Source organism: Psammomys obesus, unplaced genomic scaffold (assembly GCF_907164565.1).
Source record: "Psammomys obesus unplaced genomic scaffold, mPsaObe1.curated_primary_1811, whole genome shotgun sequence".
Classification (NCBI taxonomy): Eukaryota; Metazoa; Chordata; class Mammalia; order Rodentia; family Muridae; genus Psammomys; species Psammomys obesus.
Window position 1 is genome coordinate 28,388,399 of NW_026592118.1, and position 25,865 is coordinate 28,414,263.

Here is a 25,865-nt window from a genome sequence, read left to right on the forward strand (position 1 = left end):
GAGTTGTGTTTTCTCCAAAAGTGTCTCCTTCTGGCAAGGCTGACAGCCCGAAGGCCAGACTCTTTTGGCAGTGAAATTCAGTTAAAATAAAACAAGATAGCAAGGAATAGGAAGAAAGATTTGTTTTAACTTTGACACTAATCAGCTGAGTGACATAAGACAAGTCATTCAACAAGTTTAATTTCTGTAAATTGAGAGAGAGAGAGAGAGAGAGAGAGAGAGAGAGAGAGAGAGATTTCAGTTGTCTTTAACCTTGAGGTCCAGGTTATAATATTTTGAAATGTTTCACAAAATCTGTTTCTTTGGTTAGGACAGCGGCTCAGTGAAGTGCTTGCTTGTAGATCCCCAGAACCCAAGGAAAAGACTGAGCGTGGTGGTGTTTACCTGTGACCTCAGTTATGGCAAGACGGAACCTGCCGACAGGTAGCTCTCTGGAGTTCATTGGCTAGTTAGCCTTGCCTACTTGCAGAGGCCCTATCTCAAGCGAAAGGTGGAAGAAACATGAGGAGTGATCCCCAAGGTTATCCTCTGACCTCTACATACATGTGCACCCGTTAGGATGTCCACCACCACACTCACATTCACTTACAAAGATGCACATTCGCACACGCACGCACGCGCGCGCACACACAGAAACACACTCACACATGCACAAAAACTAGACATGCAAAGTTGTCTCTAAAATAAGCTTTTTCCAATGCCTAGCAGATGTACATTATACAGTTTCTGGTCATTTCCTCAAGCGTGCTTTTTCCAACTGCAAAATGCTTCTTCATTGCCCAGGAAAAAAAAAAAAGAAAGAAAGAAATTCAACAAATATAGATTTATTGTGACTGCCAGCTTCATTTGGAATGAAGACTTTTGTATTTTCAGTGACGTTTTTCTAGTCCATTTTGCGTTGCTCTAATACCCAGATTGCACAACTCATGCAGAACAGACATTTACTTCTTCATGATTGTGGAGGTTTGGAGTCTAAGATCAGGATTCGCAGCATGTATTGAGGCCCTGTAGTGTAAAATAGAAAACTGTATGTTTGTGTGTGTGTTTCACACCAAGCAGGAAGCTAAACTTGTTGTTCCATAATGATCCCACCCCTTCAAAAGTATCAGTTTACCCTTGTAGTTTTCTTATAACCTAATAACCTCATACTATGCCGGTGGAACATAAATAAACTTGGTAGCCATATGGTTAGCATGATTTTCGAGGACTGGAAATGCCTTGACCTCACTCTTGTTCCAGGCTGGCTCTCTCTGCAGGTCAAATGGCTCCCAGACCCCACACTGGCCATCATTCAATCACTGCCATTCAGTGAAAAGAGAAAGAAAAAGAAATTTTGCATCTTTTCAGAAAGTGTTATATAAGTAAAGAAGACATTTTTTTTTCCTGCTTCAGGTCTAGGAGTTCAAAGGCCTCAGGTATGATAGACAAGCTTTTGTCTCTGAGTCGCGTCCCTAAGCCCCTGGAGACAAACCTTGAAAATCATCTTTTCACACACTAAAGGGCAGTGTATAACCCTTCCTCTTTTTCTTGGTATTTATTCATTGTAATAAAAATTGAGAATAAAATAACACCCCAGAAGAATATCTAAAAATTCCTTTCTCATTGTCCTGTGCGCATAGGAATATTTTATTGCTTTTCATTTCAGCACCTTCAATTTCTTTGAGACTTTCAAACATATCCTCACTCCACTAGACAGTGCTTTATTGATTCAAATTTGCTATGAAGAAGAAAGTTTTTTTTTTTATTTGCAGAAATCTTAAACTATATTATAAGGCAGTTCAAGTAAAGCTTTATTGGAGAAAGAAAAGTGCTTTAACGGACAAATGCTTCGGCCTGACAAGATGTGACTATTTAAAGCATACTTAACAGATTCCTGAGAAGTAGAGCATGCCACAGATGTTAGGCTTCGGCGTGCAGCTCTTCAGAGATAGGGCAGCTGTCTGCAACACTACAGGACTAGTTTGTGTTTTACTGCTGACAGCTCTCTTAGGACCACAGAGGTGTTCCGGGAACACACTGGGCCCTCTAAATTTATCACGTGTGATGTTTGCGGACAACTGAGGGAACGCGCATTGTCAGGTTGCTGATTCTGAGTCGGAACTTCTCAGAGTCTACCCACCTGTGTTCCTGCCTCCATTGATGTGTGGTTATTTAGAACACTATGTCCGGATGTAGGAATGACTCTCCCGTGTCCTTTGTGGAATGAATAGAAGTAAAAACACATAGTCCAGCTGTTTGGATAGCTTTCACACTTTCATCATCTTAGAGAAATTTCTTGTAATTTCGTACCACACCTGAATTTCCCTTTGAGACAGATTTTTTATCTGCACGATTCAGATAGTTCCTGCAAGCTTATCTCTGGTCTTAAGAGCAAAACTGGCTATTATGTAGACAAGCATAAGGTTTAGAAAGCAACTTGGTTGTGCTGTTAAGAGTATTTAAAGGATCTTTTATTTCAGTTTCTTCCACCCCGTCATTAGCTCACTTGTGCAGGCACTAGTTCCAATGTCGTGCCAAGATAGCCTGTCATTTAAAATGAAGAAATGACTATTTTAGAACTGCAGCCTAAAGAACAAAGGATGGGATCTTGTGGGTGATGGGTTACTGAGGCTTCTCAGAACTGGGTAAGGATTCATTGACCTTTTCTCTCTCTCTATCTAAAAACAGTTATTTTTTTTAAAGTAAATAACATGTACACACAATGATAAAACAGAGTATAGCAAAAATTAGATTTCTCTCTCTGTACCATTTTGTGCTTATTAACTATGAGCAGTTGCCTTGTGCCGTTACTAATCTGTCTTCTCCAGATACAATGTTGACCTATAAGCATATAGCATGCCCTCGTTTCTTACTTTGATTTTTCCCTTAGCAGTGTATTACTATTGGTTTCGTACTAGTATTTATGAATATATTGGCCTCATTCCTATTTTGAGTCCCTGTCACAGCTTGTTTGGCCGGTTTTCTCCTACAGTTTAAGGTCGTTGCAGTCTTCACTTACAGAGTGTCACAGTCAATGCTTAGACACTTAAATCATTATGTCTACAAATATAAAGATGAACACCTGAAGTTGCCTTTGATAGCTTTGGAGGCGTGACCAGTGACTTTTAAGGGTAGTTTCACCCGTGAGCCACTGTATTGCTTCTGTGTCGGGGGAGGAGTCCCAGATTCAGACAGGGCCTCCTGCCTTAAGTGGTCAGGTCTGCCGTCCAGTAACCCATCCATAAGGGGAGATGACGAGTCAGACCTGCAAATGCATCCCGTACAGTGGCTTGTGTTACACATATTAACACTAGGGTAATTTTAGGATGGGTTGGAATTGGAATGAAATATGGAAACTGTTGGAAAGGGAGTAAGCAGGAAGGGTACCCAGAAGCATAGATACAACAGAGTACAAGCATGACACACATGCACAACCAAATGGGCCTCCTCACCTGGTCAGGCCATCTTCTGTCTGAGAACATGAGCTCCCAAGCCCAGGGCTTGGGAAACATGATGTTTTTGTTTCCTGAGAACTTGGGGTCCCTGAGAGGTCCACGATCAGATCTCAGGGTTCACCTCTTTTCCCAGCCACATGACTGAAATCTCTCCATCATACCCAATATTTCAAGTAGAACTCAACATACCAGCATCGGCACTCTTGTGAAATTTAGACTTAGTTGTAAGGACGCTTGGGATTTAGCAGGCCCATCCTTTGGAATGTGGAGACTAGCTACCACTCCATACTGGTTCTTCAGTTCTCAGGTGTCTAAAAACCTCTGATGAGGAGCTTGGGAGAACATCTTTGCCTTCTTCCTGAGGCAAACATCTTTCTCTAGGAAACTACCATGCTTCAGAAACAGCCCAGCCAGAATATGCCCCAAATTTACTCTAAACCCTTTTCTCCCTTTCAAACAGCAAAATGTAGGTTAATTTCACAGCTTGCTCCAGAATGGTTAGGAGGGCTTCGCTTCACATTTACCGAAGTTAACTTGGTAACTTAGAACAAAAAAAACAAACAAACAAAAAAAAAAAAAAACCAGTTTCAAAGATAAATTCAGGTTTCTTTCTTCAGGGGAAGAAGCTTTTCGATGAATGGATTTTTTTTGTTGTTGTTTTGTTTTGTTTGTTTTTGTTTTTTAAGTACTTTTGCCCATGCCTGTTGTACAAAAGCAACAGCAAAACAAAAGTCTTAGTTAACTATTTGTGAGACAGCTAAACTGGACCTGAAGGAATCAGGGACTCAGGGACTCTTGCCACTGCCACCAGTAAGGTCTTAGTTTATTGAACACAATTGAGAATTTCGCAGTTTGTAGCCGGTGAGCCTCACCGCAGGAAAATTGGTGACTTTTCTGAACATTCTTTTGACAGGCTAGGTCTGTATTTTCTAAAGCTCTGCTGCTAGATTGGACTGCAGCAGGGCTGGACACTTAGGGAGACTCGAGGTAATTACAAGCAAGGACCATTAGTCCTAGTATACTCCTTATACTATAGAGAGAGATAAAATGAGATTAAATAAAAGAACTTAAACAGTTTTACTTGCTGACTGCTGAGAAAATGAGAAGAAATAAAAATCTTTAAGAAAAGGTTAATTCTTTTTTTCTCTTTTATTATTTAAGTTCATTTTTTAAATAATTTATTCACTTTACATCCTGATTGTAGCCCCATCATCTCCTGATTCTCCCCTCCCTCCTCTCTCCTCCCTCACCACCCAGTCCTCAGAAATGGGAAGCCCTTCTCCCCTGCCATCTGACCCCAGCCTATCAAGTCTCATTAGGACTTCCTGTATCCTCTTCCTCTGTGGGCTGGCAAGGCTGTCCCGCCAGGGGGAAGTGATCAAAGAGCATGCAACAGAGCCTATGTCAGAGACAGCCCCTGCTCCGCCTTACTGGGGTATCTCCATGGAGACTGAGATGTTCCCAATTTTCATAGTGGACCTCCATGCCAGTAATACAAGCATGACTTTCTTCTATTCTCCTTCTTCAAGATACTGATGAGATGACTTGCCTTGGAAGATTTTTCTTTTTAAAGTCTCATAAAATTAGTTTCATGCTTTCATTTGATTCCATTCTGAACCAGCAGGAACAGCAAATGCTTAAAATTCTTGAGTCCTCTCTCCAGCCCCACCATAGTGTCTTAAATACACAAAATTAACAACCCAGATATCCCTCAACAGATGTATGGATACCGAAATTGTGGTACATTTACACAATGGAATACTACTCAGCAATTAAAAACAAGAAAATCATGAAATTTGCAGGCAACTGGTGGGAACTAGAACTGACAATTTGCTCAGATCAGGACATTAAGTCGATGTGTGGTGCTGTCATCTGGAATTAGAATAATGTGCCGAGTTCTAGGAACCGAGAAACAAAAACCAAAAACATAAGGCAGTGAGCTATGAAAATGGTGGCATCTTCACCTGTGCCCCGTTAGAAATGCTTCTGAACCTTCTGCTAATGCAGACAGTCAGGATCAGCAATGCGGATCTGCTTCATCAAAAGCTTTTGAGGAACTGGGGTGGAAACAAAGACTTTTAGGATTACTCATGTAGGATTACTGAAATTGAGGTCAGAGATGAGCACCGATGTTACCTTTGTCAGCCCCAACTGACAGCAGGCCTTTCTTACATAGCATGTCAGATTCCCAGCAAAGTGGGTTTCTGAGTCAATTACCATCTGTGTGCTACTCCAGCAAGCTGTTCAGTGCAAATGCAACCATTGTCACCTGTGAATAACTGGAGGTAGCTGCCTTCCAAAAGACTTTATTAAGAATGGCAGGCAGGCGCCTGTTAGTCCAGTTTGTGGACCTCAGACTTCAGATCCCTCATTCTTCAAACACGCCCACACAACAACAGCAAAAGAATAGAGAGCCCTAGGGTCTTGAGCAGATATAATTACCCAGGTAATTCCAGAGCCAACATGAGGCCCTTAACTTTGCCATGTCAAGTGAAGCTTCCTTTGATACACAGGCTAATCCACAATCAAACACTATTTAGCTTGATCATTCTAAGCTGTCTTACTATATCTAGTCTTTTCATTTCTCAGAGAAGCATGTATTTTTATTTTCTACACAAGATTAAAAAATAAATAAATAGATAGATGGATAGATAAATAAATAAATAAATAGATAAATAAATAAATAAAAATTCCTATATTTAAAACTCAATTACATGAGCATTTCTGTTTTTGTTGAAAACTGTCCTAGTTTGTTTTCTGTAGCTGTGGTAAGACACTATAAGAAAAGCAACTTCAGAAGGGAAATGTTTATCGTCATAAACCACTACATAACAGTGCATCACTGAAGGAAGCCCAGGCAAGAAGCCAAGCAGGGAAGGGACTCGGAGGCAGGAACCAAAGCAGAGACCTTGGAGGAAGAATGCTTGCTGACTTGATACTCATGATTTGCTCAGCCTGCTTTCTTATAACTCAGGGCCATCTGCTCAGAAGTGGCCCAGCCCACAGAAGACTGGGCCCTCCAATCATCAATCAAAAAACGTCCCCACAGAGGCTGGAGAGATTGGTCAACAGTTAAGAGCACTGTCTGCTCTTCAAGACATCCTGAGTTTAATTCCCAACAACCACATTGTGGCTCACAACCATCTATACTGGGATCTGATGCCCTCTTTTGGCTTGCGGGTGTACATGCGGAGAGAGCACTCATATACGTAAAATTAATAAACTTTAAAAAAATGCCCATACAGATTTACCTATAAGCCAATCTGAGGAGGCTTGGGTTTTTTTTGTTTGTTTTTTTTGCTTTTCAATTGAAATTTCCTCTTCCCAGGTGATCCTGGCTTGTGCCAAGTTGATTAAAAAAAAAAAAAACTCATTAGCAGAAAATCTTTGTTAAAATTCTATGAAAGTTTATTTTGTTAAAAATGAAAGATAGAAACATAGAAACAAGCTGTCAGTTAGAATAGAGAAATTAAACATGATCTACTGATCTTCACATTTTCAAAATAATTAGGTTCTGGATAATTGGATAGAACTTAAGTCTAAGTATGAACTAGAGGTTTGCATTTTGGGATAAATCACCTGTGAGCGAGAATTAAAAGCTAGCCAGTACACAGAGGCTGAGGTGGCATGCCCAGGGCCTTCATGGGTCTGCATTGGATGGGGTCCTAGAGCTGAAAGAAGTGATCGCATCCCTAACCCAGAAGCAATCTCCAGTTGACAGCCACTTGCAAATGAAAATTTAGTCTCCTGCAGGGGCACCTCCCTGAAGAAACAGCTAAACATTAGGGTAGGCCGTATGTCCAGTAGTAGATGGCCAATGCAGACTGAACTCAATGGCATCTTTGGAGGCTCCTTGTCTCACAGTACCCTGTCAAGGCATCTCATTTATCTATTTATTTTTAATTTATTTACTCTGCATGTTCTTTGTGTATATATTTTGGCTTTGAGCTTTGTGTTTGATTGACATTCCTGAGTGCGCGAATGGTTTTGTCCTGCTCTGGTTTGTTCTTGTTTTATCTCCTTTTACTTTATTATAATCTATTAGAAGACTGTTTGTTTGCTAAAAAGGGACATAAAGGGTTTGGATCTGGATGGGAGAGGAGATGGGAAGAACGAGGAGGAGAAAAGGAAGAGGAAACCAGAATCAGGATATAGTGTATGAAAAAAAAAAAATCTACTTTCAGTTAAAAAAAAAAAAAAGTTGTAGAAAAAGTGTTAAGAATTTTAAAATAAAAGAATCAGTAAAGCAAGTCATTACACAGTATGAAGGTCAGTGTGTGTACATTTGAGAACCACTGTGTCTGTCATTTTTCAGCACTGTGAGGACCTTAGCTTAGGCGAAGAAAGGCTGGTCTTAGCTCACATGTTCAGAGATCTCAGCCCATGGCACGTGACTCCATGTTGCTATGCCTTAGCAAGGCAGAGCATTAAGACACAAGTGTGACGGAGCAAATCTGCTTGTCTCATTGTTGAGAAGAAGATTGGGGAACAGGAAGGAAAAGCATACACTCAGGGACTCAGTTCCTCCAACTAAGCCCTCTGTTCATGTTTTCCACTGTCTCCAAATACCATCATCAAATTACAGATCTGTCCATAAATTAATCCATTATTAGGTCAGAGATCCTATGGGCTTTCTTCCTGAAAGCCTTGCCTCTAAGCCTTACATTACACACCAAGTGTTGTATACATGAATATTCAAATTACAAGATAATGATTTAAACATATAGTCTATATAAAACCAGTATGAGAGGAACACAATAAGGTCCCAGAGAGATGCTCTGTCATCCCTAGTTAATTATTCTGTAGCAGAGAAGTAAAGGAAGAAGTGTTAAGTTGAAAAAAAAAAAGCGATCAGCAGACTGGAGAGAGAGAACAATTAAGAGCTGCAGAGTATCCATTGCTTGGTGTTTAAGGTCTCATCTGTCTAGACAAGCAGAGAGAACACTCTCCTGGGAGCTCGTCTTTGTCCATGCTACATAGGACCATAGTCAACATGGCAGCAGATCTTATCTGTGAGTTCGCTGTGTTACAGACATGGGGAAAGGAACTCTTGGAAAATTGTTAGCTAACAGAATCTTAGATTTCTTTTGGAAATCTAAGATTCTATTGTAGAGGAACAATGGTACCCCAACCCCGAGCTGCCAGCGGTAGGTCTTGAATAGCAGGAGCTTCCCCTCTGCTCTCAGGTCTGCCCTCACTAGAAGTGGCAACACAGAAGCTGTGTACAGCCATTTATTAGGAGAGCTATTGTGGGAGCCTGCAGGACCCCGCCCCCAGTCCAGGTGTGTAAACTCAGCCCGGCCACGCCGTGCAGGCAAGCTGCCCTCACCTGGTTTGCAACTCTCTTTTCTTTTCAACTTTCAATTCAGACTAAACATTAATATAAGTTTTGATAATCACCCATGAACTTCATGTTTTTTAAAAGGTAGTGTAGCTCTCTTCCTGTAGTGTAACCATAGCAACTGACAGGGAACAGAGAGAGAGCTTTCACACATGCTGTGCTAATTAATCCTGTCCTACAGTTTTCCTTCAGCTGAAAGATGCAGTTTAATAAATTTTGCATGAGTAAGCAGGTTTTGATTTATGAACCTCACAGACACATAGAGTTGTTGTTACCAAAAAGATTTGGGGGACATGGCATTGGAATATCACATTTTAAGGTATTCTTTTTCTTTTTTTAAATAGACCATTGTTTAAATAAGTTGGTCTTTTCTGAAAGTACTAAGGTTTATATTTTTATTAAGTGAATGTAAATATTTTTTTAGAGTGAACACCTTTGTTCATGGATGTATGGTGTACCTTCAAAACTAACGACTGACTCTATTCAAGTAAGGTGATGAGACAGCTTTTTCTCAAGTGCTAGAGAAACTGTTTCCTGAAATAAAATATCCTTATTTTCTATATGACATTTCTATATGCAAAGCCTCTTTTAAAAAACTCTTTAATAAAACTTTTAAAATTCATTCTCATTGCTCCTTTGGGAACCAGTGTAGCCCAGCTGAATGAAGGGGTGACTTTCTTTGACCAAAGTATGTGAGAAGGGAGAAAACTATGTAGACTAGGAACTTCTGTTTGTGTTTTCCACAAATAACTTAACCAACTACACAACTCATGTTTGGTCTGCAATCATTTATAAAGGTTTTAATTTACATTATTTTTAGGGGATCCTGGGGTTTTATTTTCCTCTCATCTTTGGCTATCACTTTCTATTTAATAACTAGGCTGATTGTCTGAACTGTCAAAGAAAAATCTCTTGTTTTCCATTCTCCTGTCTCTGTCTGAGCTGCCTGACAACAAGGCCTGAGGAAAAGCAAGAACATCCAGCACGGATGGCATCCCATTTGACTTGACAACCACATATGGACGAGTCAGAACTGATTTCCAGACCTGAACTTAGCTCTTTGGTTTCTGTATGAAAATGTAGTCATTAAGGACCAGAGCTTTGATAGGATTGCCAAAGCCTGCACACACTCCTACAGTACAGTTTACAGTACAGTTTTGTCTGAATTGAGGTAGGATTAAACCCCACAGAGTAAAGAATGTGTTACATGGAAGCTGTGATTGGAAATAGCTGTATTTATGTGCATAATAGTAGGTGTAGGAAATAGAATATATTTGTATGTTTCTTGTTTCTGTACATTTTTGTGTAGAATATGTATAAACATTAACCAACTCAGTTTATCAACACCTTATTGTAAAAACTGCACTGTAGAATGATGGACTATAATGATAATTGAGTTAATTAGCAATTCTTAGTCTTACAAGTTGTCTTTACACATAATCCAGAAAATTAACAGCCATGGCTAACAAACGGGAAGAAGTTTGTGTTCCTAAACATTACTGATAATTTTAATAGATCATTGAAATGAATATGTTAAAGTAGGTTCACAGCAAAAAACTTTGTATGACGTGACACTTTTAGTATGATACTGATAAACAATCCTTTGTACTGTGCTGTTGACATAGTCTTGGAAGTTTCAGTTGATAAGGGGTTGGTTATTTTGGGACTTATGGTGAGGCAAACTATCACAGGAAAAGCCCATGGTGGATCAAAGCTACTTGCCTTGTAGCTGTTGGGGAGCAAAGAAAGTATGCCCCCCGTAAACCCGTAAACCCATAAACCAACTTCCTTCTTCTAGACCCCGTCTCTCAGAATTGTCCATCAACTCCCAGTAGCACTGTGGCCATTGAACTGGTCTTTAACAAATGCACCACAAGGGAGCATTCCAGGTCTTTACTGCATTTGTCATTAATGACAATTAGACAGTGATCTGTTACTTGTTTTACTTTCAAAATCAACATTGTGAAATGTATGACTGTTAGAAGAATTAGAAGTGTTGAGAAGATGGCTCAGTGGATTTGAATACTACAGAAGACCAAAGGCCTTTCTTAACATGTTAGCCCCAAAGTCAGGCAGCTCACAACTGCCTCCGACTCCCACTCGAGGGAATTCAATGCCTTATTGTGGCCTTTGCAGGCTTCAACATGCATGCACATAGCACACACATATATACATAGAGAGCACACACACACATACATAATTAAAAATAGAAATAAATCTTTTTTTTTTGAGGCAGTGTTTCTCTGTGTAGCCTTGGCTGTCCTGGACTGACTTTGTAGACTAGGCTGGCCTCAAACTCACAGAGATCCACCTGCCTCTGCCTCCCATAGTACTGGAATTACAGCTGTGTACCTCCACACCTGGCTAAAATATTTTCAAAACAAATAAGTCTTTAAAAAAATATTAGAGGAAGGTATGAGGAGATGGAAAGATCTCCCATGCTCATGGCTTGGCAGGATTAACATAGTAAAAATGGCCATCTTACCAAAAGCAATCTACAGATTTAATGCAATTCCCATCAAATTGCCAACACAATTCTTTACAGACCTTGAAAGAAAAATTCTCAACTTCGTATGGAATAACAAGAAACCAAGAACTGCTAAAACAATCCTCTACAATAAAAGATCTTCTGGAGGTATCTCCATCCCTGATCTCAAGCTGTACTATAGAGCAACAGTTATAAAAACTGCATGGTACTGGCATAGAAACAGAATGGTGGATCAATGGAATCGAACAGAAGACCCAGAAATAAACCCACACACTTACGGACACCTGATTTTTGACAAAGATGCCAAAACCATACAATGGAAAAAAGATAGCATCTTCAACAAATGGTGCTGGTCCAATTGGATGTCTACATGTAGAAAAATGAAAATAGATCCATACTTATCACCCTGCACAAAACTGAAGTCCAAGTGGATCAAAGACCTCAACATAAAACCAGACACATTAAATCGGCTAGAAAAAAAAGTGGGGAATACCCTAGAACTCATTGGTACAGGAGAAAACTTCCTGAACAGAACACCAACAGCACAGGCTCTAAGAGCAACAATCAATAAATGGGACCTCATGAAATTGAAAAGCTTCTGTAATGCAAAGGACACCGTCATCAAAACAAAGCGACTGCCTACAGATTGGGAAAGAATGATCACCAACCCTTTATCTGACAGAGGACTCATATCCAATATATATAAAGAACTAAACAAGCTGAAAAGCAATAAACCAAGTAATCCACTTAAAAAATGGGGAACAGAGCTAAAGAGAGAATTCTCTGTAGAGGAATATCGAATGGCAGAGAAACACTTAAAGAAATGCTCAACCTCATTAGCCATTAGGGAAATGCAAATCAAAACAACCCTAAGATTTCACCTTACACCCATCAGAATGGCCAAGATGAAAAACTCAAGGGACAACACATGCTGGAGAGGTTGTGGAGAAAGGGGAACCCTTCTCCACTGCTGGTGGGAATGTAAACTGGTACAACCACTCTGGAAATCAATCTGGCGCTTTCTCAGACGACTAGGAATAGCGCTTCCTCAAGATCCAGCCATACCACTCCTAGGCATATACCCAAAAGAGGCGCAAGTACACAAAAAGGACATTTGCTCAACCATGTTTGTAGCAGCTTTATTTGTAATAGCCAGAAGCTGGAAACAACCCAGATGCCCCTCAACTGAAGAATGGATGCAGAAACTGTGGTACATCTATACAATGGAGTGTTACTCAGCAATGAAAAATAAGGAAATCATGAAATTTGCAGGTAAATGGTGGGACCTGGAAAGGATCATCCTGAGTGAGTTGTCCCAGAAGCAAAAAGACACGTATGGTATATACTCACTCATATAAACATACAATATAGAATAAACCCACTAAAATCTGTACATCTAAACAAACTAAGCAAAAGAGAGGACCCTAACTAAAATGTTCAATCCCCATCCTGAAAGGCAAAGAGGATGGACATCAGAAGAAAAAGAAAATAGGAAACAACCTCAGAACCTGCTACAGAGGGCCTCTGAAAGCCAGAAGAAAACAAGAAACAACCTTGAAACCTGCCACAGAGGGCCTCTGAAAGCTTCTGCAGTATAGACTGTCAAAGCAGATGCTGAGCCTGATGGCCAACTGATGGGCAGAGTGAATGGAATTTTATGTAAGAAGTGGGAAATAGTAAGAGCTGGAGGGGACGGGAACTCCACAAGGAGAGCAACAGAACAAGAAAATTTGAACACAGGGAACTTCCCAGAAAATCATACTCCAACCAAGGACTATTCGTGGAGATGACCTGGAACCCCTGCACAGGTGTAGCCCATGGCAGTTCAGTGTCCAAGTGGTTTACATAGTAATGGGAAGAGGGACTGCCTCTGACATAATCTGATTGGCCTGCTCGTTGATCGTTGATCACTTCCCCCTGAGGGGGGAGCAGCCTTACCAGGCCACAGTAGAGGACAATGCAGCCACTTTTGATGAGAACTGATAGACTAAGATCAGAAAGAAGAGGAGAACCTCCCCTATCAGTGGACTTGGGGAGTGGCATGCATGCAGAAAGGGGAGGGAGGGTGGGATCGGCAGGGGAGGAGGGAGGGGCTTATGGGGGGATACAAAATAAATAAAGTGTAATTAATAAAAAATTTAAAAAAAAATATTAGGCTGGAGATATCGCATGCTGGTTGTGCTTTCTTAACATGAAGGAGGGTATATGTTCAATTCTTAGCACTGCAAGGTAACACTATTTTTCAAAAAGAATTAGTTAGTTATTACAATCTGTGAAAAGCATTCAGAAAGCCTTACTAGGTTATGGAAGGGGAGGGGCTGGATGGGAGGCCCGGCAGTTAAGAGCATGTAAGGACACATTGCTTTGCAGAGGGCCAGGGCTGGCTGCCAACACCACATCTGGAAGCTCTCAGACACTTGTACTCCTGCTCCAGGAGATCTGACGCCCTCTTCTGGTCTCTGCAGGCTCCCACACTCCTGTGCGTGTATGCCACCATACACATAACTAAAAGCCAAATAAATCTTGTTAAAAATGGGTAATCCCACATTCCAGAGGGAAACCACGGGGGACATACAAATACATGTTTTTTCCAGTCTTGTGTCTGTGTGTGAATATTTATGGTTATAAGGTCAAATTGCATATACTTTTTCAATTAAAGTAGTCTTGCTGCTTTTTTCCCCAGTGCAGTCTGATGTCTGTTTTCATCATCTATATGTGCCAGTTTGATCACCGCTTTGTAATTATGTAGCTCACTGGTTTTCAGACAAACCTCCCCAGTGTGCAGCCCCTTGTATGTCTCTGAGAAACAAGCCCAACACAAGGACTTCTGGCGCAGCTCTTTGAGAAAAGTATACAACACACATGTAAAGCATTGGCGACGCTGATCAGTTCTGTAGCTGGGAGACTTTAGCTTTAATCTATCTTTTCTTCAAGTTATTTGACCAAAGACTCCTTACTGATATAACTTACAGATTTGGAACTCTCAGAGCTACTAGGCTTCTGCACAGCAGAAATTTGGAGCAGCCAGGGGATTCTAAGGTAGTTGTGGCTTTGTTTAGTGACACTTTATCAGATCCACAGAACTAGTTTGCAGTTTGAAGGACTTGATGCTCATTAGCATGCATTCAAGACATAAGAGACTACGTGTGTTCTCCTCAAACTTTGCGCTAACTTTCACCTTGCATTCATGGATCGGAATTACAGCAGCGTTGTCTAGCCTTTGAAAATGCGACATTTGGATTGAAAGCACAGCTTCCTTTAATGCCCGCTTTAAAGTCTTTATGTTTGCTATCGCCCACAGGTCTCGCAAGAGCAAAATCCGTCCCCAGCCACACGTACTCCAATGAAGTGGTCACCTTGTGGTACAGACCTCCGGATGTCCTCCTGGGCTCCACAGAGTACTCCACCTGCCTTGACATGTGGTGAGGAGTGCTTTAGCTACCCTGGGTGCAGTGCTTGGGCGGGGCGAGGTCTAGGCAAATGCCTAACAGTTTGGACAAGGATTGATGGTGCAGGGATGTTGCCTGTGTGTGGCAGTGCTCTTGTCTCTTAGAAACCTGATTGGGAATGGGACCCCATCAGGAGCTGCTCCAGATGGTGCCTCCTAAGGGTTCTTGATGGACAAGGGCAGAGGGTTTTTTTTTTTTTTCCTGACTGTCAGCACTGTAATTTTCTCTGTAAGGTCGTAATTTATGGTTTTATTTTATAATGAGGACATGTGTCTCTCCAAAGAGCCATAGACTTAGAAGTAATAGAGAAAACGTTTATATTTATTACAAAGCCCTGGTTATTGGTTTGGTTCAAAGCTACTGTTATCAGTTTTCCAAAATGAAATACCCTGAGTTTTTAAAACTATAGAGTGATTTCAGGACATTATCATTTCATGCAGTAGTTCGCCAGCTATTAAAGCTCGTTTCAGTGAATTGAAATGATTGGGGAATGTCTGCCGCACACTTGTTAACAGTAGCAAACAACTCTGCACTTTCAGTCATGTACGGTTGACATGACATAATCATCGATGGGAATGAGCTCTACTCTTAGCACTCTGGAGAGAGGCATACATGGCTGTTGAGCATAGCATTTCCTTTTCTAGATTCACGGTTGGGTCTGAAGTCAAATAATTCACGTAGCTTGTGGCTATTTTATAACAGGAGCAATTATTCCTGGATGATTATGCTGCTCTATTTAGAATTTAGCTACATGATCATATAATGTTTATGGCCCCTATAAAACTTCAGCATGTATTATTTATTTTCCTCTCCTGTAGTTACTTCATGGCTCTACCCTCAGCAATCTTGGATTTTAAAAATTAGGCATGAATGGGTCCTAGCTTCCTCCCTGATCTATTTCATATATAAAAAAAATAGCAATACATTAAGAAAATGATCAGGATCCTTGCAATGGATAACACAAGGATTTTCTTAATGTGTGTTTAAGATAACCCTAGCTGTGGGGTTTGTTGCTCAACAGAAGTTATCTGCGGCACCTTATGTACACATAGCTATCACTGTAGGTTATAGACATCTGGCTTTCTATAGCATAGTAGAAGAATCCAGCCTATCAAACACCCAACTATCTGTTATAATAAATTTATATGCTTTATCATAAATTCAATCACATTTTAATGATACTCTAAAATCACAAGAATAAGTATCACTGCCTATGGTTTAGTGGCTGCGTTGGTCCATCTTTTCATCATACTTCTTGGCTTTGGTTTTTTAATGCATATTTACTCTTTATGAAGTTAATATTTTCTCCTAAGGATAGGCCTACCTAGGGGCAACATAGCTACTTAGATCATTAGTTGTTGTAGGGGGGAAGGTTGGAGAAAAAGGCCAGTGCACACACCCAGATACGAGTTAGTTGTCATCTTAAACCCTTGCTACTTTCTGCTGTAAGTTGAGAGTTGGCTATAAGCAAATATCACAGTCTTGAGTTATACAATATTTTTCTCTTTGTTTTTGCATGTGGAAATTATTAGTAGTCTTTCAACGAGTTCAGCTAAGAATGTAGTTTTGAAATAATTGTAATGAGGAGCCAGTGTTTCTTGGCTGCTTGGCAATTTAGTAAAGAATATACCCTCCTAAACCTAGGAAGATGTTCTTACTGTGCCTCTGGCTCAATTTTGGCAAAAAATAAAAATAAAAAATAAAAAGGTTCCATAAGGGTCTAGAGACTTGGCTGAGTTATCAGATGCCTGCAAGTGTGATGATCTAAGTTTAGCACGGTGGCACACGCATGTAACCCCAGCACAAGCAGTGAGGAGACAGGCAGGACACTGGAGCTCAACTGAGCCAAATCAGTGATTTCCAAGTTCAGGGAGAGTTCTTGTCTTCAAAATTAAGGTGGACAGCAAAGACGCAATGGAGCCCTGGCATCAGCATGATACATGTTTGTGCACCGGCACTCAAACATACACATGACCACAGGCATGTACAGCATATAACCACAGTGATGTTTAAGAGGTTTGAACTCTTGCTTAATTGGAAGCTCTGAGTTCAATCCCTAAAAGCAATGAACAGCAAGAAATATGCTGGAGAGGCTGAACTCTGGGTCTCACTGCCCAGTCCGCCTAGCCTGCTTGAAGAGCCCCAAGCCAAAGTAGAAAAAGTAGAAAGCTTCCTGAGAAACAACGTTCAGAACTAACCTCTGGCTTCCATTTGTATGCATGCGTGTTCACACATACACCAATACACACACATACACACACACACACACACACACACACACACACACACACACACACACACGGTAGGGTAGGAAAAATGTTCTTTATAGTATCAAGTTCAGGTTGGGCTCCGACCTGCTAATATGTTTGCTTCTGACATGCACTGCTTGTTTTCTAATCTGTCCAACTTCATTCCCTATTGCGACCCTACCCCATGTGTGTGAGAGATAATTTGGGCACTAGCTGCCAATTTGCTTGGAACAGAGACATAACAGAAGAATATGAAGAAGCCTGCCTGTTGGTTAAGAGAAAGGGGGAAAACTGATAGAAAGAGTAGACCCCAAATACCCTATTGTTCCCATGCCAAGACTATTCATTGTCAGAAACAATCAGCATCTGTGTCAGGTTTGAGCAGCTTCCCATGCTTATTTTCAGTTCACTTCCAAGCCCTAAAAAAATCCAAGGATGTCTAGGCCATGCCTGCCATTCTCAATCTGATGTCATTCCAAGCAATTTTCTAAACGCTGTTGTGCTATTTTGCTATAAGTCAGGTAGGAATGCATGTGTCTTTCCCTTGAGAGGGATGTTCACAGGACACTGATTTTTGCATAATCAATGGCATCCGTGCGGGATATTCAGACACCTGGAAATTGGATATTAATTGAGTCAAGGCTCAGCTGCACCAGAAAGAAATACAAATATTAACCCAGGGACAGCAGGGAGGAGGCAGGTGGCAGGAGGTTCAGGCTATTTTTACAGTTCATTTACTGTCCTGGGGCTGCAGGGCAGTAACTAAAAACTGATGATCCCTACATAGTATTAAATAGCCGCAGGCAGTGAAAATATTAATGAAGACACATATGCAATAACACTGTCAGCGTGTGATAGAAATCAGAGCTGGCACTGTTAGGAGCTTCTCCTGTAGGTCTCCAGCACCATGGCACTGTGCGAACGGCAGGTGCGACTTGAGAACTCAATCAAGGTAGTTTTGCTACCTTTGTTTCCCTTCAAAAATGGAGAGCTAAGCAGCAGAATCAAACGGAACATTGCCTCTTGTAAAGCATCTGGTCTGTTAATTGTTGGATTCTGTAGCTCCTTGAAAGTCAAAGCATGGAAAAATCATTGCTAAGCTTCTAAGCCAGAGAGACCCGCCGCCGGGGCTGTGAAGGGCACGTGAGGGGAAGCACGCCTGTGAAGGCAGCTTGTCTATGAGTGCCTCACTTACTGACTCAGTGCAGCTCTTACTGGGGAGCCATTTGTTAGAAACAAACTTCCTGTCCCGTCTTAGACGCTCAGAGCGGTGTTCGTAGCTGCACACATTCTCTAAAGCAGAATATGGCCGGGATTATTTTATAGGATTAATTTCTTTATATCAGATAACTAAGTTATCTGCTGTCAATAAATGGTTATCTCATCAAAGGCATTGTGCTTTAGGGGGAGTCTGCAAAGAATGATGGTATGTCAGGCGCTTCCTATCATCATCTTTTTTAAAGCTAATTAACATATTAACTATGCTTGTCAGGACGTGGGGCAGATCATTTATAAATAAGCCTGTCAAACATAATGAGATTGCATATTAAATCACCTCTTCTCTATTACATCTCTGATTTAAGATTAAAATTAATATATTTAACATTGGAGCAGCTGGGTGGTTTGGTGCAAGTTGTAATGTATAGGAAAATGTCTGATTCAAAATTGATTTTTAATATATTAGAAAGAATATGGCCTATTTATTAAGTATCACAAGGTGATTTGGCGTTGTTCCATATTACACATGCTAAATGGCCTTACTTATTGGCATTATCCCGTGTTCTGCCCGCATCTTTACTGCTCTTTCTGTCTTGACCCACGGTAATTTATACAATAAAATTTCTTAAGACTTGGGCTTACTTACCATTGCTTTAAGAGAAAGAGCTGGAAATGAACCTTGCTACACCCTTTACCCTTTACATAAATTTCTTCTGTGAGGTCTATGTTATTTTGAAAACTTAAATGCTAATAATAGTAACAGTAGGTACTCTCGTTGGCCGTAAACTGTATCTAAGCCCTGCCATGCTTTTAAATTACGTCCCCGTTATGCAGTGAGGTAAACAATACTCACACAGACTAAATGATAAAGTTAAGGCCATATGGTTAATAAATACCCAACATAGAGGCTCCAGGGCAACCTCCTCAGCACACCTTTGTCTTTCCAACATTCTGTACCATCTCATCAGATGATTTGTAAGAAGCCGGTTTTATTTTACTGCTGATGTATCTCTAAAATGCACAGTACTTTATATTAGACTTCAATCCATGTTTGTGTAGCTCTGATATTTTGGGTGGCTTTGGTTCTCACTCAGGAGCCTGTGCCCTGTTTTGTCTCTCCTGATTGCTTTGTTCCACTATCCTCCATTATATAATTTTATTCAAGAATTACTAAAACAAGCACATGAATCATTAGATTGAATACATTTTCATGATACTACTGTTTATGCTGACATACATTTTACCAGCTCCTAGTCATTACTCAGTTATCGCCTCTGCTAACGTGCATGAGTCCATTTTTTAAAAGAATGCTAAGTAAGAATGAGATTTGTATTCCTGAGCTACCACAGAGTCGTCTGTCAATGTTGTTTGCGTGTTTTTTAATTATTCCAAGTCATAAAGCCAAGGAAGATATGAAACAGTCATTGTCAACTTCAACAGCTCTTTAATAGCTCTTAAGCAGTGGTCAAACAATGCATGGTCCAACTGACTTTCTATTGCTGCTGACCGTGGGATGCAAGAAGACAGAAGAACTAGGGACAGCCACAAAGAAAGATCCACGTATTCTGGGGCCTACCAAATTTTGAGTCACTATATAAACTCATCAACATACAGTAAAACCTTTGAGAGTTAATAATTCCGCAAGGACAACAAAAGGATCCAACTGTGCCATATGATTTAAAATACACCAGTGCAGATATGCAACCCATGATATGGTGCCACACAGACTTAGGGCCGACTTTCACCCTAATGTCTCATGTCACTTAAACTCATCTAGATAATCGGTCACTCATGGAGCCAGAGACTTGTCTACAGGGAGATTGTACATACTCTCTAGTTGACAATCTGTGTTAACCACACGGCCACTCCATGTGAGCTCGAATCTCAGACGTGTATATAATTAAGTGAAATATGAGCATGTATATCATAATATATGCTATATGATGGTACAATTTATACACTATATATATGATATAATTGATCATGCTTCCTCTTCCTCTGATTTCAAATGGAAACTTGATTCAAGTGTGAGGATAAGTGGATACTTCCTTGGCTCTTTGCTTATTTTTGTAAATGTGTTATAATGAATGGAGGAACCAGCTGACCCTTCAGTTCTTCATATGTCCTGGGAGCTTCATCTTCATTGTAAATTTGACTAGGTTTTGGGGTCACCCAACAGACACACCTCTGGGCATGCCTTTGAGGGCATTTCCAGAGAAGTTTAACTGAGGAGGGAAAACCTACCCTGAATATGGGTGGTGCCATCCCTTCAGGTGGGGTTCTCCTTATAATAAAAAAATAACAAAAAGAAAGCCTGGGTTCTCTGAGCAGAAGAGGCAAGGTGGAGAGCTCTTTCTGCAGGTGTGCCTTCCTCGTTGAGGTGGATGGCAATGCTTTTCCTTACTGAGGGTACTTCTTGTCCAGGACGGGTCATAGTACTGAGAACAGTTGCTAATACAGTAGTGTGTGGGCATGGGACTGGCCTCTTCTGCAGGAAACCCTCCAAAATCAGCATCATAGTCATATCTTTGATTCTTCAGAAGCTGAGAACTGGTAGATACTGTCCTGCGATCAGGTCGAAGACAGGACCTGGTGAGCTCACAGACCAGTTCACACACTTTTCATTAGATTTCTCTTGGTTCCTCCCGGACCTCCCTGGCTCCTGCTGCAAGTTTTACATCACTTTGAAGCTGTTTTGATTAAGTTTAATTTTTTTTCCTGCTGGTATGTTGGAAAAGGGGTGGGGTGCCGGTGAGAAGAAGCTGATGGGGCACTTACTCTTTCTACAAAATTCTCATCCTGCAGCCTCATTTCCAGCTGTCAGATCCATCTTCACCATGTTCAGGGCCTGTGTCTCCTCGTTCTTAGTCTTGTCTCAGTTGTGAGGATCTCTACACCTACGTGCACATCTGAAAACAGGCTATCTCTCACTCGGGTTGCCTTCGTGTGTGTGTGTGTGTGTGTGTGTGTGTGTGTGTGTGTGTGTGTGTTTTAATTTGGATTAATTGCGTTTTTTTTCTAATTAGTTACATTGGTTTCCTTGAAGAAAGCACTGTACATTTCACCGTATGCTATTCCTTTGTTGGAAATTCAATGCTCATAGCTTTAATTATGAAGAGCGATGAGCTGGCTGCTTGAGTCCTCGCCCATGGTTGAGGTGGCCCCGGTGGGAGCCAGTGAACCATGGCTGTGGCAGGACCTCTGTAACTGGCAGCCTCGAGGTGTGATGGTGGGAACAGATACTCCTTACTACCCAATTTTTAGTGAGATGAAAATAACTTTATATAATATGATACAGGAGAGCAAACTTTACAAGAAAACCGCATTTTGATTTCAGATTAGCCAGCTATGAAAGGAGATAAAATGTGAATTCACAGTTTTTAAAAAGAGAAATATTTCCTGTGAATATAAAGAAGGTGTTGAAGAAGGTAGACCTTTGGGTCTATACCCTGTATGAATCCAGTATGAATTCGTCGTTTAAACAAGCAGAACTTGCCAGGGAAGTAGCTTCACTGGTAGAGACCTGAACCTGATTCCCCACGCCACGCAAACACAGGTGTGGTAGTGTAGGCCTGCTGTGCCCGGGCTTGTGGTGTTGAGACAGGAGACTCAGAAGCTCTGATACAGAGGGAGCTGAAGGCCAGCCTGTACTACTTGAGACTTTGTCTCAAAGAGAAAAATTAATTAGCAAGATATTCAAGAAATATCTTGCCCAATAGGAAATTTCTAGGTCAGTCAAGCTAAAGAGATGGAATGTTTTGGCCTGTAGATACGGGAATGACATAATTGGGTGGAAATGGACATGAGATTGAACAGAAACTAGCATGCTCCGTGAATACCGTCCACGGCAGTGCTCAGTAGAGAGACTGCGCTGTGTTCCTGCTCAACGGTGGACGGATACTGTATACTTGTATAAGATATAATCTAAGAATCACATTTTCTTTACAGATATTCTGTTGTATAAAAGTTAAATGTATCAGCATATATTTTTTCTATTTTAGATGCTACAGCAGACAGTTATTAAGCTTAGATTCTTACCATTTCTTTTATTTTTTTCTCTTTGTGTGTCACTTCCCTTGATTATTACTGCTAAGCAATGTCATCAGAAGAATAAAGAGAATAGTGCGATAATTTTGGAAGATTTATTTCTTATGTGTACAAGTGTTTGCCTCCATACCCATACATGTGCCACATGTATGCCTGCTAGGTTGAAGGATCGTCAGATTTCTGGAAGCTGGAGTTAACAGATGATTATGGACTGCCGTTTGGGTTTAGGGTCTCTAACCTGTGTCCTCTGCACAAATACCAACTGTTCCTAACCACCGAGTCCTGTCTGCAACCCCAAAGCAACCGTTTAAAAAATTAAAGCATAGCTAGCGAAAATAACCCATCAGTGGCCAGGAAGCAGCTTGCTCTTTGGAACGCCATGTCAGTGGCAGGCAGGTAGGAATTACTAAAGGCAGAATCTGAGTACTGTCTTCTGGGGTGCCTGAGGGTAATTCGTCTTGGCCATGTCGCTTTTGTATTTCTCTGTATTCCCATGTGAGATGAGAGAGTCTTTGAGTGAGATACTTATCTAATTACATTTTCTACAGAGCCTGGAAAGGCTTTTTATCATTCTTTCTGATTGATAGTTCAAACAGTTCTGCCTTTATTCCTAGCTTTTACCATATTTGCTTTTAGAAATTGAATATATGTATAAGCTAATGAAAATTCAACAGATTAAAACTTTATTATAGCAACTATATAAACTTGCATTTATTTGTCATGTTTCATTTAACATGTTTAACTTAGAAGCTTCTTCAGGGTCTAAGTGACACTGTGAAATCAATTTATAATTTTAGTGTTGTTTTAAGATGATTTTGAACCCCCCGGCCCCCATCCAGAGTTGTTTGGTTATGTTTCCCATACTGTTTGATGGTGGCACAGAAACAAAACAGAACACAAAAGACAAAACTGTCTCTGGAATCCCAGGGTGACCCCATTCCCATGATGAGCCCCTCATACATGCAGCGAATCTAGTCATTCATTTGCTCAGTCATCCCTGCATTCATTCTGAATGACACTTTACAGGATATTCTGGAGTGAAGAGGAACTGATCCTGCCCTTAAGCAACACCCAGGGCAGGTATCTGACAATGCTCCAAAAAGTTCACCGCTTTTTCCAAAAAGTAAGCCATGACACTCTGTCGTGAAAAGTTCTTGTCTTCATATTGCATATACATTATCTGAAAAATTATGTAAGCAGACATCCTGCCCTGTTATGTACCTTAATGTGGTAGCATGGTAATACTCATAATCAGTGTCCATCAAAGCTCAAGCATGCCATTTGATGAATGGACTTAAATGTCGGTATAGTATGCAACGTCATTGAACTTCAGAACTCTCCTTGTAGGACAGTAATTTACATGAAGGTTTTAGTCATAACTTCTCTTCACGATATGGTAGATATGGCTTCATGAAAACAAAGAGGCTTAAATAGGTCATTTGCTTGGATCTTTAAGATACCCATGAACAGGGTTTTCTCCTCATTCTTTGCTTTATTGAACAGGAGCTAATGCATTTGCTGAGAGAAGCTGTAGGAATAGCTCGTTTATTCTGCATCTGCTGTGAGAGAAGCAGCCATCAAGGACATTCAGGCTTCATCATTTGTTTCTCTTCTTCTGCCTGGTTTATGCTCGATCCTTTGAAAAGTACTATCATTGGTTGTGTCTTTAATGACTTCCTTTTTTAATTGTTCTAAAATACAACACATATTCCCACGCTGTTTAATGTAATGTTCTGCATATTCTATTTTGATTTCCTCAGAGTAGGCTCTGATGGGGGTGTTTTCTCTTTTCTCTTTTCCACCCACTGTACCTGGTACAGGTTATCAGCAACCAGAAAGTTCCCAGTAATCTGTTTGGGTAAGCATTATCCACACCCATCTTCTTCAAATATTAAGACATGTTTAAAGAACAGTAGCTGTCGAATGCCGAGGGTAACTCATCGTGGTGGTAGACATTTGTTCTCTTGGCTGATTGTTTTACTCTGCCAAAACTTCTAATTCTGAACACTTGATTTCAGCTCTATTTTTATCCAGCCAACCTGTTGTCACCTGGGTAAAAAACAGAATTAGCATCTTAATATCTGTTTTTTTGTCTCATAGTGGTGACCTAATCAAGACATACTGATCTAGTTGCGGGTGGCAGCATAGTATAAGGAAGTGATCATCCACCCGGGGCTTAGGAGTGAAGCTTCCAAACCTGGCACTGAAACTGGATGTGTGCTTACAAAATACAATTCCTTTATAAGTTAAAAACAAGGAAGTCATGAAACATGCATGCAAATGGTGAGAACTGGAAAAGATCATTCTGAGTGAGCTATCCCAGAAGCAGAAAGACACAGGTGGTATATACTCACATATAAGTGGATATTAGTCATATAATATAGGATAAACATATTAAATCTGTCTAAAGGAGCTAAACAAGAAGGAGGGCTCTGGCTAAGATGCTCAATCCCTGTTCAGAAAGGCAAAGAGGATGGACATCAGAAGAAGGAGAAAACAGGAAACAGGACAGGAGTCTACCACAGAGGGCCTCTGAAAGGCTCTACCCTGCAGGGTATCAAAGCAGATACTGAGACTCATAGCCAAACTTTGGGCATATTGCAGGGAATCTTATGAAAGAAGAGGAAGATAAAAAGACCTGGAGGGGACAGGAATGCCACAAAGAGAGCAACAGAACCAAAAAATCTGGGCACAGGGGTTTTTTCTGAGACTGATACTCCAACCAAGGACCATGCATAGAGATAACCTAGGACCCATGCACAGATGTAGCCCAGAGCAGTTCAGTGTCCAAGTGGGTTCCATAGTAATAGGAACAGGGACTGTCTCTGACATGAACTGATTGGCCTGCTCTTTGATCACCAACCCTTAGGGGTAACAGCCTTACCAGACCACAGAGGAAGACAATGCAGCCACTCCTGTTGAGACCTGATAGACTGATAGGATTAGAAGGAAGGAGAGAAAGACCTCCCCTATCAGTGGACTTGGGGAGGGGCATGGGTGGAGAAGGGGGAGGGCGGAAGCTACAGGGGGGATACAAAGTGAATAAAGTATAATTAATAAAAAAATTGCAAGAAAAAATTGTTTCAGGCACAGCTAAAGTTATTTTTTAATTTTTAATTCATATATTTACTTTACATCCCAGCGGTAGCCTCCTCCCTCCTCTCCTCTTGGTCCCTTCCTTCCCACTCTTTTCCTCCTATCCACTCTCCCCTAGCCCCCTCAGCCCACCCCAGCACATCAAGTTGCCTCAAGACTGAGCTCCTCCTCATCCACTGAGGAGAGGCAAAGCTGCCTGGTAGTTTTAGCATTTAAGTAATTTTCACTGCTAAACAAGCGGTCTCTATGGCAACTACTGGAGCTTCTTTGTGGCATCTTATAAACAGAGTTAGAGTGGAGGTATTTTGGGAAAAAATAATATTTAATTTTTTTCCTATGTAGTAAGATTAATTATCAATTAGACATGTCCTCTGACTAACTCATGTGCACACTCCTCAGACTCTTTTACATCATTAAATTTCATCATTATTAAAGACATTTTCTGAATATTTGCACTAGTCACTGTGCTGGTCACAGGGATGAGAAAGGTCCACTTGAATTCAAAATCATGTGTTATTACACAAGAATATAGTTAGAGCAGTG

The 25,865-nt window shown here is 40.8% G+C and overlaps 1 protein-coding gene across 4 annotated transcripts in view; it reads left to right on the forward strand.

The window, feature by feature from the left end:
• Cdk14 (cyclin dependent kinase 14) overlaps positions 1–25,865 on the forward strand; it is a 529,514-nt gene that overhangs the window by 308,116 nt on the left and 195,533 nt on the right. For all 4 annotated transcript variants that reach the window (XM_055612730.1, XM_055612732.1, XM_055612733.1 and 1 more), the window contains one exon: positions 14,565–14,685. In XM_055612730.1, coding sequence (XP_055468705.1) covers positions 14,565–14,685 — 121 coding nt within the window. The remainder of the gene's footprint in view (positions 1–14,564; positions 14,686–25,865) is intronic.